Source organism: Diadema antillarum, unplaced genomic scaffold (genome assembly GCF_040938485.1).
Source record: "Diadema antillarum isolate AM-2024a unplaced genomic scaffold, OU_Dant_1.0 seq00000136_RagTag, whole genome shotgun sequence".
NCBI classification, from domain to species: domain Eukaryota; kingdom Metazoa; phylum Echinodermata; class Echinoidea; order Diadematoida; family Diadematidae; genus Diadema; species Diadema antillarum.
In genome coordinates this window covers 822,043-838,338 of record NW_027271213.1, presented here as the reverse complement: position 1 = coordinate 838,338, position 16,296 = coordinate 822,043, and the positions used below count along the sequence as shown (strand labels likewise).

General features: G+C 37.4%; 1 protein-coding gene across 1 annotated transcript; it reads right to left on the bottom strand.

The window, feature by feature from the left end:
- Nucleotides 1-5,620: 5,620 nt before the first annotated feature.
- LOC139727577 (neutral cholesterol ester hydrolase 1-like) lies at nt 5,621-8,926 on the bottom strand. Its single transcript, XM_071638559.1, has 4 exons — nt 8,786-8,926; nt 7,704-7,941; nt 7,165-7,228; nt 5,621-6,485 (listed from the first exon to the last, which is right to left on the bottom strand). The coding sequence occupies exons 1-4, from the start codon at nt 8,924-8,926 to the stop codon at nt 5,621-5,623; spliced, it is 1,308 nt and encodes a 435-aa protein (XP_071494660.1).
- Nucleotides 8,927-16,296: the final 7,370 nt, after the last annotated feature.

The following is a 16,296-nucleotide window of genomic DNA, read 5'->3' as shown; positions in this document are numbered from 1 at the left end:
GTGGCACTCAAACTTGGAAAAATGCAATTTGTTATCGTTGACTTTAAAGTTCACGTGCTCAGTCATGCATGTCATTTGCAAACATACACGTAATTAGGTATCAATGGAAGGAGGACGAGTTCTTCTTTCCTCACAATCAACATTACAGGCACCCTCCATTACTCACAATTATGAAATAGTAGCCCTCTAAAGTTGGATTGCCTTTTTTATACGCTGTCATATATACGTATAGTATATTCATTTATTTATAGTTATTCAATTATCATTAAGAGTGCGGGACATTTTTTTTTTTGATTGTCTCTTAAAGTTGCCTATATTTTTTTTCTTACTTGCTCATCAAAACTTTGACTTTACTCGTCCTTTCGCCAGCTGCTTCTCCCAGCAATGGCCACTGATTGGAGGCTTTCTCATCCCGATGGTGATCATTGCCCTCTTCGACATGGTATTCATCGTCGCTATATCTCGCCTGCTCTGCGCACGGGTGGAGGAGAGGAACCGCGACACCTCCAAAGCAGAATCCTGCTCCTGGCACCGAAACGTCTGTATCGTGCTTCTTCTCCTCCTCCTCGCGTCCGTGACAACGGGCTATCTGACCATCATCAACAGGACAAGTGTGATCGTTCACGTCTTCCATCTACTCCTAAGCTGTCTGTTGTCGATTTTCGTCGTCACGTTGAAGTGCCGCAGCCAGTGCTTGGACTGCTGCGATCCACAAGATGAAGATGATGCTGTTGGCACCACAGGCATGGCTTCCACAGCTTCCGAGAAGGAACGCAAGGATGATGCTGCTTTGACGACGGGAGGCGAAAATAATTACGAGAGCAGGATCGAAAAGTCAACGGCCTACATTTCTCCGGTATACGAAGGAGAAACCTTGCAAGATGTTCCCCATGTGTACGAGTCGTTTAATGCTTATGATGAATAGTTTTCCGAAAATTTCCAATAAGGCTTGTTTCCCTAAGCGGTCTTTTTTTTTTTTTTTTTTTTTTTTTTTTTCGTTTTCTCGTTTCGACTCAGTATGCGCCACTAGTTTTCACTCTCTCGACGCAAGAAGGCTTGTCTGCACATCTAGATCTAGTCGTTATGTTTGTGCTAGTATTACTCGATCGAGATACAGTAATGATGGCATGATAATCAGAGAATATGAGACCGCTTTCTTAATGCCATTTTGTCTAAAAGGTATAACTCGTTTCATCAAATTATTTTAATGTAGTTTGCAAGAGTTTCCCGTCTACCGTAATGTGATGTTAAACATGAGTCGTTTTAGTCGTTTTAATTAGTTTTTGTGATATACAAAGTTGCATCGGTACAATGTCTTCTCTTAATCTTGAGATGTGAGCAAAAATCATTATGCGCTTTGTTTCATTATGCCTTATCATGTATAATCGGGAATATAGTGTTATCAGAATTTAACACCGTAATTTAAGATGAAAGTAGAATCTTAAGTAGGTTTAAGTTTTTACTTTACACAGAATCTGTCGGTGAAGCGTGTTATCAGAGAACCTAATTACATTTCCACATCACATTTTTATTATCATTCAGTGGCTGTGACGATGCACTAAATTTCATATTTCAGAATGAATTTCAAGGCGCCTATATAAACTATCATGTAACTGCCATGTTCGCATCATATTTCAAGAAGTTTCTATGAAGCATGCAGCTTTTGCTCAACGTATACAGTGTTATATCAATATGGGTAGAAATTAGGCATATACTACAATGTACTTGCATTTATTTAAGTTTATTATAAGAGTGACGGTGAATGCTTTTGGATTTATCATATTCTGTCATTATAATAACGATTAAAGATATGTATTTTCTTTCGTGATATCCTGTAATGTATGAAAATCGAGAATGTAAAGCGTAATCAGAATCTAGTTTGAAGAATAATCTTAAGTATGTATAGTCTCCTTTTAAAGAGAGGCCGTCGATGGAGCGTTATGTCAAAGTACATAATACCCTTTTCACATCACATCGTTGTCACCATGGAGTTACTGTATCGATGAACCAAATCTCATATTTCTAAATGATTTAAAAGCACCTATAAGGTATCACATGAATCTGTCATATATGTTCACATCATATAAAAAAAAAACCTTAATATGTATAGTGTATACAGCTGAAGCTAAGCTCGTGTCGACATTGGTAGACGTTTACCATGTTAACACAGATTGCTAACGTTTATTTAGAATCATTTTAAAAGGATCGTGTTTAGATTTATTACTCTTCGAAAGATTATGATTTTGAAAGATTATGATTTTGAAAAATGATAATGTACTTTGTTTAGTTATATTTTATAATGCATAATATTGGTGTAACCAGAATTTAGTTTACCATAGTTTAAGATTGAAGTGTGATCTCAAGTATGTAGGCTATAGTTTCCAGTTTACACAGAATTTGTCAGTAGTGGATGTGGCGTTTTATCAGAGAACATAATTCTGTTCTCACATAGCATTTTAGTTATCGTATTAGCGTTTTGAGCTGCTGTATCGATGCACTAAATCATATCTGAATTAATTTCAAAGCACCTAGATCATGTATATATGCCATATTTGAATCATATTTCAAGAAGTCTCTATTGGTGGCTTGCAGTTGTTGCTGAGCTCATGTTGACAAGGGAAAAAGATTACACAGATAAGTTCACGTTTACGATTACACAGATACGATTACGATACAGTTATGATTACACCAATACGCTTACGTTTATTTCTAGTAATATTAGAATGATTGTTTTTGGATTTATAACTTTCTTAGAATAATGATTTGAAAAAATAATGGTGTACTCTGTTTCGCGTCCTACAACGTATGAAATCGGGGACGTAAAGTGTAATAAGAATTCAGCTCACTGTAGTTAAAGGTTACAGTATATAATCTTAAGTATATAGGTAAAGTTTCCACTTAAATACACATAGGTCTTCAATGTACCGTCTTATCAGAAAGCATCGTGTTGCCCAGAATTCAATTCAGTTCAATTCAGTTACTTTATTCCATCTAACAAAAGGTAGAATAACACATACTTATCACGTTTATCTAGACTTATTTTAGAGTGACTGTTTTTAATGTGTTAGGTTATTTCTTGGGATGATTGTAATGTATTATTAAATGTACATATTCTATGTCATGACGCTTCAAAATTTCTGTTGCTGTATTTGTTGGGGTCATCCTACAAGACTGACACCCACGTGTCATACGGCCCACGAGATCGAAATTGAAAAAAAGGTCCATGGGTCGTACAGCCGACGAGTCATACAGTCCAACAGTAGGCAAACAATTCTGGCCCATGAATCTGACACTATAGGCAGACAAGATCCACGAGTTCGACACGAGGGGAAAAAAGCCCACAATACATCACAGGACTTAGTGTGTCGGTCTTGTGGGCCTTTTTTCTGTTGGCCCTGTTCGCCTAGTGTCTACAGACAAATTCACAATGTTGTGTAACATGTACACCATTGTATTATATTAAATGGGTTAGTCAAATACCGGTTAGTGATTGGCTCAACACAGTCACGTGGTGGAGGCACATTGGTTATGTTCGCCCATGGGCAGAACATTTTTGTAATGTTCTCCCGTGGGGAAACATTTTCACGTAACAAATGACAAAACGATACCAAACGATTGAACGATCATATTTTTCATGCAATCGATAGGATAAATTTGCCTATTCCATACAATGTGAAAAAGCAGATGACCGATTATTGTAATGCGTACGAAAGTGTGGTATTTGACTGACCCATTTAATATAACAGATGATGACTTTTGTTGTCGGGAACATTAATCAAACGTTCCACCCGAAGGGTTTGTAATGCTATTTCGGGAGGCTATAAGTCCCTCGACTTCGTCTCGGGACTTATAACCTCCCTAAATAGCATTTCAAACCCTTCGGGTGGAACATTCGGTATTTTCCCTCCCCCGCCAGTCATCATCTATATAATACTCTCGAGTGCGCTGCATGCATCTCCACTAACATGCCATCTCACCTGTGCATTATTTGTATAATGTGTGTGTGCATGTGTGTGTGTGTGCGCGCGCGCGCGCGTGTGAGTGAATGAGTGAGTGAGTGACAGTAGGGAAAGGGGATTTACTATATTTACGAGATGAGAGGAATAAACTAAACGTAAATGCTCACAAGGTATGAGGTTTCGTTTTCGTTTTCTTTTTCTTCTTTTTTTGTTCAGACTATTATTATTTGATTCGGCGTAGATTAGTAAAAACAACAACAACAACAACAACAATACAATCACGCGCAAAGAGATAAGACCTTCGAGTGGTGATACCGCAGTTTGTTCATTGTTTTTATCTATCTCTTTTTAGTGGCGTCTAAGCGAGGTTTGAGCTTAACCTCCTCCCCCCCCCCCCCAAAAAAAAAAGAAAAAAAAAAGAAAAAAAATACGAGTGCCCAGTGATGTAGGAATTAATCTAAAAATCTTTAATTTAAACGTAGAAATATTAAGACTTGGAGCTTCTTCAGTGCTGCTATCAAGGGAATTCCAGAATTTGGGTACGGCAAAGGAGAATATAGATTTTTGTAAAAATCACCCTAGACAAAGGCAAATGAAATTCGTTAGATTGTCCGGTAGGATATGAATGCACAGTTTTATTTTTAATAAAAATAGAATCAAACACAAAAGGAAGGAAATGATTCAATAGTTTGTATTATCCAGGAAAATGTTCCGGGGTAATTTTTCCAAAGAATTACTAAAAAGCATACGTTCAGTTTCTTGAAGAACAATTTGTTAGCTCTTACCCAGTGAGGTAATTTATTCAACTCAGTATTCAAAGTTTCAGCGTGAAGCCAAGGCTCTGGAGGATAATGTATAATCGCAATCTATACATCTGTATATAAAAAGACATGCCACTGTGAATTGTTTTCTCGGGTGTCTTTGTTTATGAGGACACACAAAAAAAAAATGGGAAAAGTCAGTCACCTAACACCGTTTTCGCACTCATTAACTTCTCCCTCATCCACTGTTTTGGGAGCGACCTGTCAAGACGACTGGTTTTTGTTTGCAGGGGGCCCTTGTTCGGGATACTAGTCGCCTTTTGCCTTCTTGTATACATGGCTCCTTTAATAGCATGTTTTGAATAATTGATAGGCCTACCTTCTCCCATTCTCATCTTGAGCAAGAAACCGAATCGAGTTCCCTTTTTTTTTCAGACATATATATATATATAATTGTATATATATATATATATATATATATATATACCTCCGTTGGGTGTATATCCGTCGGGAATATAGTTTGTTGAGGATTGATGAAAAGAGTTCAATGCTGTAAAGCAGAGCATATTAGGCGTACCTGTGTTTTTCTTGTCCTTAGCAAGGTGTCAGGACGTCAAAGTTTGGGATGTCGCACTAGTGCTACTTATTGTTAAAAGAATCTTTATAGAGCCAAAGAACATTCATTATTCTTCATATGCCTGTTGATTTCAGTACCACTAAAAAGATCAAACACATTATACTATAGTCACCACAAGTGGTGTAAATTTGAGCTGAAAACGAAAGCTCCCCACACATATTATACTTATGATCACAGGTTGATGTCAAATATGAAATGATAATACATTGTACTAATGACAGCCGAGAACGTAGTGTACAATTTAACAAACATTTCACATTATCTTAAATATTTTCTTTGATGAATCTCAGTCCATCCCCTAGCATTTTGGCACCGGTCGGAACATCGGCCATTGAAGCCAATGCTGCGATACCGTGCCACGCTCCTGGATAGTGCTTCCAGGTCACCTCGACACCGCCCTGCTCCAGGGCGTGGGCGTAGAAGATCCCGTCATCGCGGATGTGGTCCCTTTCGCCCGTGGCAATGAAAGCCTTGGGAAGCCCCCTGAAGTCATCACGAAATAGGGGTAAATTTCTCGGGTCGAGAAAAGCCTCTTGGATATCCTCCCACATCGTGTCATTGCCCTCGGCGAAATGCTGTTGAGGCTTGTAATATTCACGGAATGCCTGCGAAGAAAGTGATGGGAGGGATGAGGATGTTGAAGACCCTAGTCCTAACTGTAATGATGCCTCCTCCAATTTGGTGAAGATGATGCTGTGGTTCAAGAATTTCTTGTAGTTGCTCGACCTCTTGAAAGCTGCGCTCGTGTGTCGATTCGTCTCAAGGTGGTGCAAGAATTCAGGGTCTAGGTTCCCGAGGTAGTACCCCGAGATGAACTCGGCCAGTCTGGGCTTCGACATCCCACGCTTGCCAAAAGTGTGCTCGTAGAATTGTAATGACGGCGTATTACAGTCCAGGAATTGTATCCATGGATAGAAAAGGACCTGGAGTTTGAAGTTGGGTACGGTAGGATCGTCAAAGACATGCTGAGCGACCCCTGCCGCCAAATGACCACCAGCGCTATCGCCACCAACAGCTACACGAGAAGTGTCGACTCCGTAATCGGCAGCGTGCTTCAGGAAATACTTAGTGGCAGCCAGGGCATCGTCAAATGCAGCTGGGAAGACATGCTCTGGTGCTAGGCGGTAGCTGAGAAATATAATTCATAAAAGTATTGATGGCAATGATTTATATGATAGCAATGATTTACTGATGCTATAGCTGTCAAGGGTGCACGTCACGAGACCGACATGAGTAATACAATTCACGAGTCATACAGTCCATGAGTTCGACACTAAGCAAACAAGGCCCACAAGACTGACACATTGAGCCCCGTGTTGTATCTGTCGAACTCGTGGGCTGCTTTACCTAATGTCGGACTCATGTGCTCTATTTGCCTAGTGCCGAACTCATGGGCTGTATGACTCATGGACCTGTTTTCAATGTCGAACTCGTGGGCTGTATGACTCGTGGGTGTCGGTCTCGTGGCATGTCCCCGCCGTCAACATCCTACTACATGCAATTAGATGTTCGATGCATCATGTTCATTGGAATAGATATATCGCGAGTCTCTTTTTTTTCAGATGTATTGAAGAGAAAAATCCTTCATTGTCCTTAGTATTCATGTTAGTTTGATACCTTTAAATGCATGTTTAGTATTTCTGATTAGCACTGTAAACAAAAGTCAATAAGCTTTGTGTTACCCACAAAATACAGCAAAATCTCATATCGCCTTTTACAAATTAGGCATTAAAAAGATTTTAAAAATATCTTGAATCTTCTTTTAGTAGTTCTGAGAGAAAAAGCATGCCAGGAAATCCATACTTACTCCACAGAAACCAACACAACGCGTAGTTCTTCAGCTAACAGTCGAGTAAAAGGACCCTGACCCCCTAAATGAGTGAAAAGAGTAGAACACAGTTCATGAAAATCGAATAATCAATGCGTTTACTTTTGGATTAGGTAAATCCATGACCTTATCTATTTATTTGGCCTAACGAAGTCACTTCACTTTAAGGAGAAGAAGAATATTTTGTACAAATCAACCATTCCTGCTGGGGCACGGCATTTAATCGGAGAATATCGCTTCCGAGCCCGACGTCAAACATTAAACACGTGGGCTTTTGAGAATTTCGGGGTGTGTATGTAATGTTGATGAAAGATATGCCAGGTTCTACAATATTCCGACGTAAGTCTGGTCTTCGTGGATATCAGTAAAATTTTCATTTTCTGTAAATTGTGAGTGTTTTGTACTTTCAGTACACTCTTCAATGTTTTTATTTAGCAGTATTATCTGCATTTCTAATGATCAAAACAGGCGAAAGTCTGTTTTGTTCTCAAAGACCTACAGTTTAAAGCCACACATACTTGCACTTCCTAGGGCGTATCCACCCCCGTGAAAGTAAACGAAGCCAGGGAGAATTTCGTCGCTGCTCCTCAATGGTTCATACAAGAGCACCTGAACACCAGCAAAGTCAGTATACCGAGCGGAAACATTCGAACCAGGCACGGGAAGGTCCGGGGCTGGCATAGGCAGCTCCATCGCGAAGCGATGAAACTGGACGTAGAAGTTCTCAAGGGGTTGAAATAGGCTCCAGACGTTGCACTGTTTGCAAATGAAATCGTCACCAAGAGCTTCATCACTCTATGATTAAACATTGAGTCATCACAAAAGTGATTGCGTTTTGAACCTTTAGAGCTGGCATAGACTGCATAATACAACCCTAGAATACGACGGATGAAATGTTGCAATATCTATATCCACTCATACTTTACGTAAATTCAAATCATTACGTGTATAATATATACATATAATCTTACAAAACTGACATCAGGGTGTAAGAATATTATGTGCAAAAAGCTGTAAGCTTTCAACTGTGATAGACTATATATGAACAATCATCTGCACTGTATTAGTTGAATATCCCATATCAAAGGCATTATTTACCATCATTTTGCAGATGAAACAAAAACTCATCTTTAGTGTTTCAAAATAGTTCTAAAATGTGAGTTAGGAATAAAAACAATCACTGTAAAGATGTTAATCATTATAATCAGTGTTTATTAAGTGTTGTTAAAAATACAAAATATGAACAATAGTTATAATAACATTGTTTCTAGACTAAACCGTCTACAGTTATGGTGTAGGGGTTAAAATAATGATTTCTCCTTATATTTTAAGCTTTATTGCAAAAATTGTTCATGGTAGGATGTTTTGTAATACAACTGGCCTACACATATTTATGCATCAGATACTGTAAGTCGAACATTTGTTTAATCATTTCTCCCAATTTCCTGTTGAGAGCTTGATTGGTATTACGTGCTTATGACTTTTTAATGCTCTGTTAGGCTTTTACAGCAGCAGCAACAACAACAACAATAACAACAACAACAACCACAACAAAACAGTTGTAGAGTGGCAAACACCTGGCGCAGTCATCTAAACTCACCAGCACAGCTGCCGACTCGAGCCCTGCAACGATGAACCGGAAGTGCATTGGGTCCGCGAGATCTTCCGGGATAGGTGTGTAGAAGACGTACCCAAGAAAGAGAACTCCAATCAACGCCGGAATGGTTGTCACACTTCTCATGATTGGATATCTAACGCTTATAAGCATGTAGTGGTAAAAGGTTGTGTTTTTGAAACAGGTGGGGACAGATGGAATGGAAGTTTTAGCCTACATTAATGTAGAAGGTACATCGGACAATTGCACAATAATACCAGACTGGTTAACCCACCTCAAAACTTATCTTACTCCAGCTCTTTCTCAAGTGAGGTGAACTCTTTCCAGCGCGTCTTTCTCTATATAGCTTCCTCTCACGTGAACTCTTTCGATCTTCCGATCATTACTCTACGATAGGAATCTACGCAAACTTTTTGATCTTCAGAGCACGATTTATAGCTGATAGCGTCTGAGCGTCGAGTTGAGTTCAACTTTGATTAAAGGCGTTTTTAAGAACCAATGATTAACCATGACGTATTTTATTCATACAGAGTGGAAAATACAAGGTGAATGTGACTTTGTGTACTTTGAATAAAACGCAATAGTTATCATCTTCGGTAGCGCCAAAGTTCAATGACTATGAGACATAATCAATCTCAAATTCATAAATCAAATGAACGTTGTCAGCATTTGCTTCCTGATATAGCGGGGTTCCAACAAAGTTTGGACCACATCGTACGATATCAGGTTCATTGTGTGTACCTTGCTCATTCAAATATGATATACATAGGCACGTGTGTGGCAGTGAGGAATGAACCTTGGATGATAAGCCGTCCCTAAGTCTGTCGATCAGGCCTTCTATCCTATCGTGTTTTATTTTTTCCTTTACCAGAAGATTCCCTTCTATTCCCTGCATAAAAGGCATAATTCACTATTTGCAGATGAAGCAAAAACCCAGCATTCGTGCTTTAAAATAGTTCCAAAATGTGAGTTTGGGATAGAAACGACCACTGTAAAAATTAATGTTAAGTGCATGTATTGTTAAACACACAAAATGTGAACAGTAGTTATAATAAAAATGTTGCCAGACTAAATCGTCTATGTACAGTTATGGTTTCATAAGAAAAATCTGATATCTCCTTGTATTTTAGACTTTATTGCAAAAATCTTATATGGTAGAATGTTTTGTGATACAACAGACCTACACATAGGCCTATGGATCCAATGTGATACTGAATGTGATATCTTAAACATTTTTTTAAATCACTGTTCCCAAAGGTAAATAGGACTATGCTGGCCTTGGGTTTCTAGGTACCACTACAACTAGATCCTACACTGCAAAAAGTCCGGTGTTAAATATGAAACACCGAGCTGGTGTTAAATTTCCGGTGTTCATTCATGGTGTTAGATTAACACCTCCGGGTGTCATTTCAAAATATAAAATTGTTTTTTGAATAGTTTCTTAGTTACTGCACTTCTTGTTAATTTTGAACTTCAACAAGACGATAAAGAATTTTCAGATAAAGTACTTGATTTTTGAAAAAAAAATGTGTAAACACATTTACACCACAGTAACACCAGTTGGTGTGGTCTCCTATTGAAGCTGGACGGGTGTTATACCATTGAAATTAACACCACCAATATCAAATCAACACCATGCGGTGTCATTATTGAATTAACTCTAGCGCAGTGTCAAAAATATCACCAGCCACAGTGTCAAATTAACACCACAAAGTGCCAGGTAAACACTTTTTAACACTGTCACAACACGTTTTCTACACCTGTGGGTGTGGTCCTCTATTGAAGCTTGATCGGTGTTAGATTTAACTCCCATGGTGTTAAATCTAACATCGGTGTTTTTACAGTGTACACTGCAAAAAGTCCGGTGTTAAATAGTGAACACCGAGCTGGTGTTAAATTTTCGGTGCTCATTTATGGTGTTAAATTAACACCTCCGGTGTCATTTCCAAATTTAAACTGTTTTTTTTTGAAGAGTTTTTAGTAACTGCACTTCTTGTTGATTTTTAACTTAAACACCATTAGAATATTAGATTTTTGAAAAAAATGTGAAAATAAATTTACACCACAGTAACACCAGCTGATTTGGCCTCTTATTAAAGCTGGACGGGTGTTAAATCATTGATATTAACACCAACAAATATCAAATCAACACCATGTGGTATCATTTGTTAATTAACACCAGTACAGTGTCAAAATAACACCAGGTACAGTGTCAAATTAACACCACGAAGTGTCAGGTGAACACTTTTCAACACCATCACAGTGCATTTTCAACACCTGTGGGTGTGGTCCTTTATTGAAGTTTGATCGGTGTTAGATTTAACACCCGTGGTGTTAAATCTAACACCGATGTTTTTACAGTGTATCCAGTCAGCTAACCGTATACACAATGTACAACAACACTGTATGAGTATATCAAACATGCATTTCTTGGATCACAATATAAATTGAACATACATGTATGTAATCCTTCATGAACACACAAAAAGGTTTGCTTCTTCTGAACAAACAATAGTACACTGTCTTGTACTACATCATTATACATACACATTTTGTATCCATGCATGTATTCACTACACATCATGAAATGGCATCTCTGTAATGTCATTATCATCCATCATATGGTTACACTGTAGCAATGTTGCAATCAATTTTCTGTTGCAATGTCAACAAGAAAAATAATGTTTAGAGGCCGTAATATACATGTAAAGACCTTATACCAGACTTACAGACTCTTCCAAGCTTTACCCTTGGGGTCGACGCACTCGGATTTTGATCCTCTCCCAAGCTGTGAAATGATGCAATAAATTGCAACGGTTTGTATGGAAAATCCAAATTAACGTACACGACACATTCTAATTTCTATGTCTACATGTAGCACTACGCTTGCCTTCAGGTTTCCACAAAATAAATACTTTCCTTAAGCCAGACCTGCTTAAGATGCTATGATCACACTTCCTTGCTCATAAAGATGTAGAGATGTTTCAGCAAATTCAGCCTGTACGTTTAACCGTTATAATCATACTATAGGACGACATACTTGTGAGTGTAACACGTAAAGCACTTATCACGAAACAGAAAAACACAAAAGACAGTCTTTTATTCATACTGATGTCTAAATTCATAAATAGACTGGAACTGTTCACACAACAAAACTATCACTAGTCTTTTTCATAGTATCAAATCCAACCTAATACAGGTTTTCCCGGCCAATTTCGCACTTTTGTCAGTCCATTTGATAAAAGTATCATTCAATTAGCGAAGATCCTCGTCACTGCACATTCTGTCATTCAAAATTGCAACTCTGGTCTTGTTCGTTCAATTTAGCATTTCGATCAATGAAATTCGCACATGTGCCTTTCGAATTCGTAAAACGAGCATTCAAATTGGCACGTGCTTTCACTTATTCAAATTCGCCAGCACTGGCGGAAAATGGTATTTCAGTCATTCAATTTCGCGTATGGGCAGTCAAATTCCAAACATGTTCATTCAAATTGGCGTAATGTGATTTCTATTTTGAAAAGGTGAGAACCGTAATTTATACGTATTAGAATGTGAATTTTTGCTTCATCCACACACTGTCAAGTATATAGTAAAGGTATCTTTGACCCTAAATAACTCAAATTTCTTGTTCTATAATGCCCATCTTCTTTCATACATGTTATCAGAACTATACATGCACCAGTACCACAGACTCATTTCGCTTTCTTATGTCTGGTCATGGCAGCACGAGTTAGTTACAGGCATATCTCTCATGAAGACGGGGAAAGAATCATAGAAGCATTTGAGGGTAATAACCTTGACAAATTAATGGCTAGAGCTGATCAAAGAACTTTATTCCTAATGATGATTAATACAATATAGCACCCACTAAATGAAAATAATGAAACATGCAGATGAAAGAAATAATCACGACGGAAATTGAAACCTCCTTCTCCCAACTAATGTCAAAACAAATGTAAGATTAATATCTGTGAATGAAATAATGTTATCTAACAATATAGACACATACACATATTTTGAAAGTACTGTTGCAAAGATGATATCAGAATAAAGAATTAATGAATACGAAAATATGAAATGTATGATGCTTACAAACAATACCTATGATGAATGAAAAAAAAAATGGAATGAAAACTTAAACGTGCCTGCTAAATTGACTGCAGAAAATGCGATGCCCAAGAATGAATTCGAATGAACGAGCGCAGCGTATACGTGATCACGAGACTATATCATGCTATTAAAATGGAATGAACGATTTGCGAAATGGTGCTTGTCTTACGAATTTGAACTGAAAAGGTGCTGATTCGAATGATGTTAAAGGTAATTTCAATGCTCCAAAATAAATTTGAATGAAAAGATTATAAAATTGAAATACACTGTACCGAACATGCCATCTTGGGCTAAATTGTGCTAAATTGAAAGCAGCAATTAGGAATTGGACTGAAAAAAGTGCGAAATTGGCCTGGAAAACCTATATTACACTTGAATCTTCGCCTGGAATTCTTACTCAACATACTGAATTGCTCGACTCAACTGTATAAATCAAACTCTATCTTACAATACAGGAGTTGTGAATTAATTCTGGACGTATTACCACCATATAAACCGAGTTCTAAATACTGATTTACACGTCACATCAACTCACGGCTAAATGATAGAACAAAGACACAACGCAAGTTTACAACGCTATGCCTATATCCTACTACTCTACACGCAACGTACAATACAAAATGCGTAGCTGTCAGACCTGTACGCTATATATGTACCGTACATAACCTATTGTACACTAGCGTTACTTACGCTAGACCGTTCACGGAATTCTGAACACAAAAAAGGCAATTAAATTCTCTTTTATCGAGAACTGTGAACAAAACGATAGCTGTTAACTTACGCAGAACCATCAAATGAAGGACTTCAATCCGGAATTCTGTGATTATCGTGAAATAATCTTACATATTTGCCACATAATTGCTAGAAGCACGACCGAGCAAGCCGTCGTCGTTTCGTGCGCGTGCGCCATGAATTGCCAGCTTAATTTCTAGGCCGGCCGCCGTTATGGAAATTGCGCGCGCGCATAAATTTAACATACAATCATGATCATCGCTGCGTTTGGTGCGAGAAGCCAAAATTGCAGGAACAATTCTAACCGGAGGGCCAAACCCCAAAAAGTCGCTTACTTAACGAGTGAGTTGCACTCTCTCTACAAACTAAGTAGACCATGCTTATTTTCAAGTTTTTATTGTAACAAACAACATTCCACTGGTCTACCTCAAAAAATTTGTTGCGAAAGCCTCCAAATCCAAGATGGCGTCCAAGATGGCCGCCATATTTACTGAATTTGTTATTTGCAAGATAGAATTTGATTGAAACATCAGACTTCAACAAATTTGATGTCATATGAAAGAAAATAAAATTATCTACAAGTTGGTACCATTTTTGTGGGTTATTGTGATAATTGGATTGAGATTTTAAGGAAAAAACACTCATTTTTTGATATTTTTCTGAAAAAAGGAAAATCATGAAAATGCTTGATTCAGCATAAATCAGAGAAAGACTGAAGGATTATCTTGAAACGTTTCAAGAACTTTGTTTGACAAATAATTAATATTTGGAGAAAATTAGGGGTCAGTACCATTTTTGGTTCAGGAGTAATAATGTCTCAAACTTGAAAACTCACTATGTAAAAATGGCCACTTTAGTTGTGACAAGACCTTGTTGGTCGTGAAAAAAGCCTGCGCGCGCCAAGACTACTATACGCACCACTGGCACTGGCGCTTGTAGCAGTGCCAGTGGTGCGTGTAGTAGTCTTGGCAAACGCAGACTTTTTCTTTGACAAACAAGGGTTTGTGCCTGCAAACTAACTTTTCATACCAAGTGGTAGCTCAGGTGACGCTGATTGCTATTATTTCAAAGTAGATTGTTCTGAAGCAGATGAGATGAAGCAAAAAATATCTTTCAAATAGAGGTAGAAGCTTGAAACACTAACCTTGCTATAGAAAGTTTAAAACAAAATTTGGATCAATCACTCAAAAAATTCAAGATTGCAGGCCATCAGAGCTGACATAGTGTATTGCGCCAAAGTAAATGTATCATTTTGATTTTGATACAATTTTGTCTGTTTTGCTGTCTATTTATATGGTTTTTATATATTCCGAACATTTTAATGGCATTTCAAACCATCTTAGGTTTTTATGGAGGCATTTTTCAGAATACACCATGAATATTTCTCTAAAAAGTAAAAAAAAAAATTAAAAATGTTTATGAAAACCATGCAGAAATTAACATCTTTCCCATAATATAATCACTATTTGGAGAAAATTAGGGGTCAGTATTGTATTTGGTTCAGGAGTTATAATGTCTCAAACTTGAAATGCAATTTTACATATATTGTACGCATCTGATCCCAAAGAAGTCACAGTGGGTCAAATCCAAGATCGTGCTTACTTTTCGAGTCCCACTCTCTCTATAAACAAGACCATACATAATATCAAGTATACTAAGCAATGTTCCGTAAGTACAGCTCAGTAGATTTGTTGCAAAAACCTCCAAAGTACAGATGCGGTCCAATAGGGCCGCCATTTTTATTGAATTTAACATTTCAAACATAAAATTTGATAGAGACATTGGATTGCAACAAATTTGATGTCATATGAAGGAGAGCAAAACTTCATAAAAGTTGATACCACTTTAGCTGTGTATTGTGATAAATTGGGGGGGGGGGTGTTTGCTTCTCTTTTTGGGGGGGGGGGAGGGAATACATATTTTTATATTATTTTGAAAAAAAAGGAAGAAATGTAAAAATGCATGATTTAACATTTATCAAAGAAGAACTGAAGAATTGTTTTGAAACCTGCGATTGAGATTGAGATTTACTGAGATTGAGACATAATTCATATTCTGGAATTATAGGCAATATCATACACTGTTGACAAGTTAACATCTAAAACGTGAAAAAATTATATTTATGCATTATAAATTTTGCATACAATGTGTTTACATGGTCACATGCAATATTGTTATGATATAGTGACTTGCAAGTACCTGCAAACTAACTTTTCATGCCAAGTGGTATATAGGTGTCGCTATTACTGTAGCATTTCATCATAGTAGATTGTTCTGAGGCAGATAAGATTGAACAGAAAGTATTTTCCAAAAAGAGATAGGAGCTTGGAATTTGGCACAAATTTTGCCAATGTGTAATATTTAACGATAAAAATAGTATCCACACAAAATTCAAGATGGCGGTAATTAATCAAGGTTGTCGTTCAAGGCATTATTTACCATTAGTGCACGTAAAACAAAAACCCAGCTTTACTTAATTCCTCAAACTAGTTCTAAACTGTGAGTTAGGGATAGAACAACTAATGTACAAACTTAAATCAGTATAATTAATGCTAAATATTGTTAGATATACTAAATAGATCTGATAAGAATGTTTTTTTTTAATATACTAAATTGTTAACAGTTATCATGGTTATGGTTTCTTGAAAAGA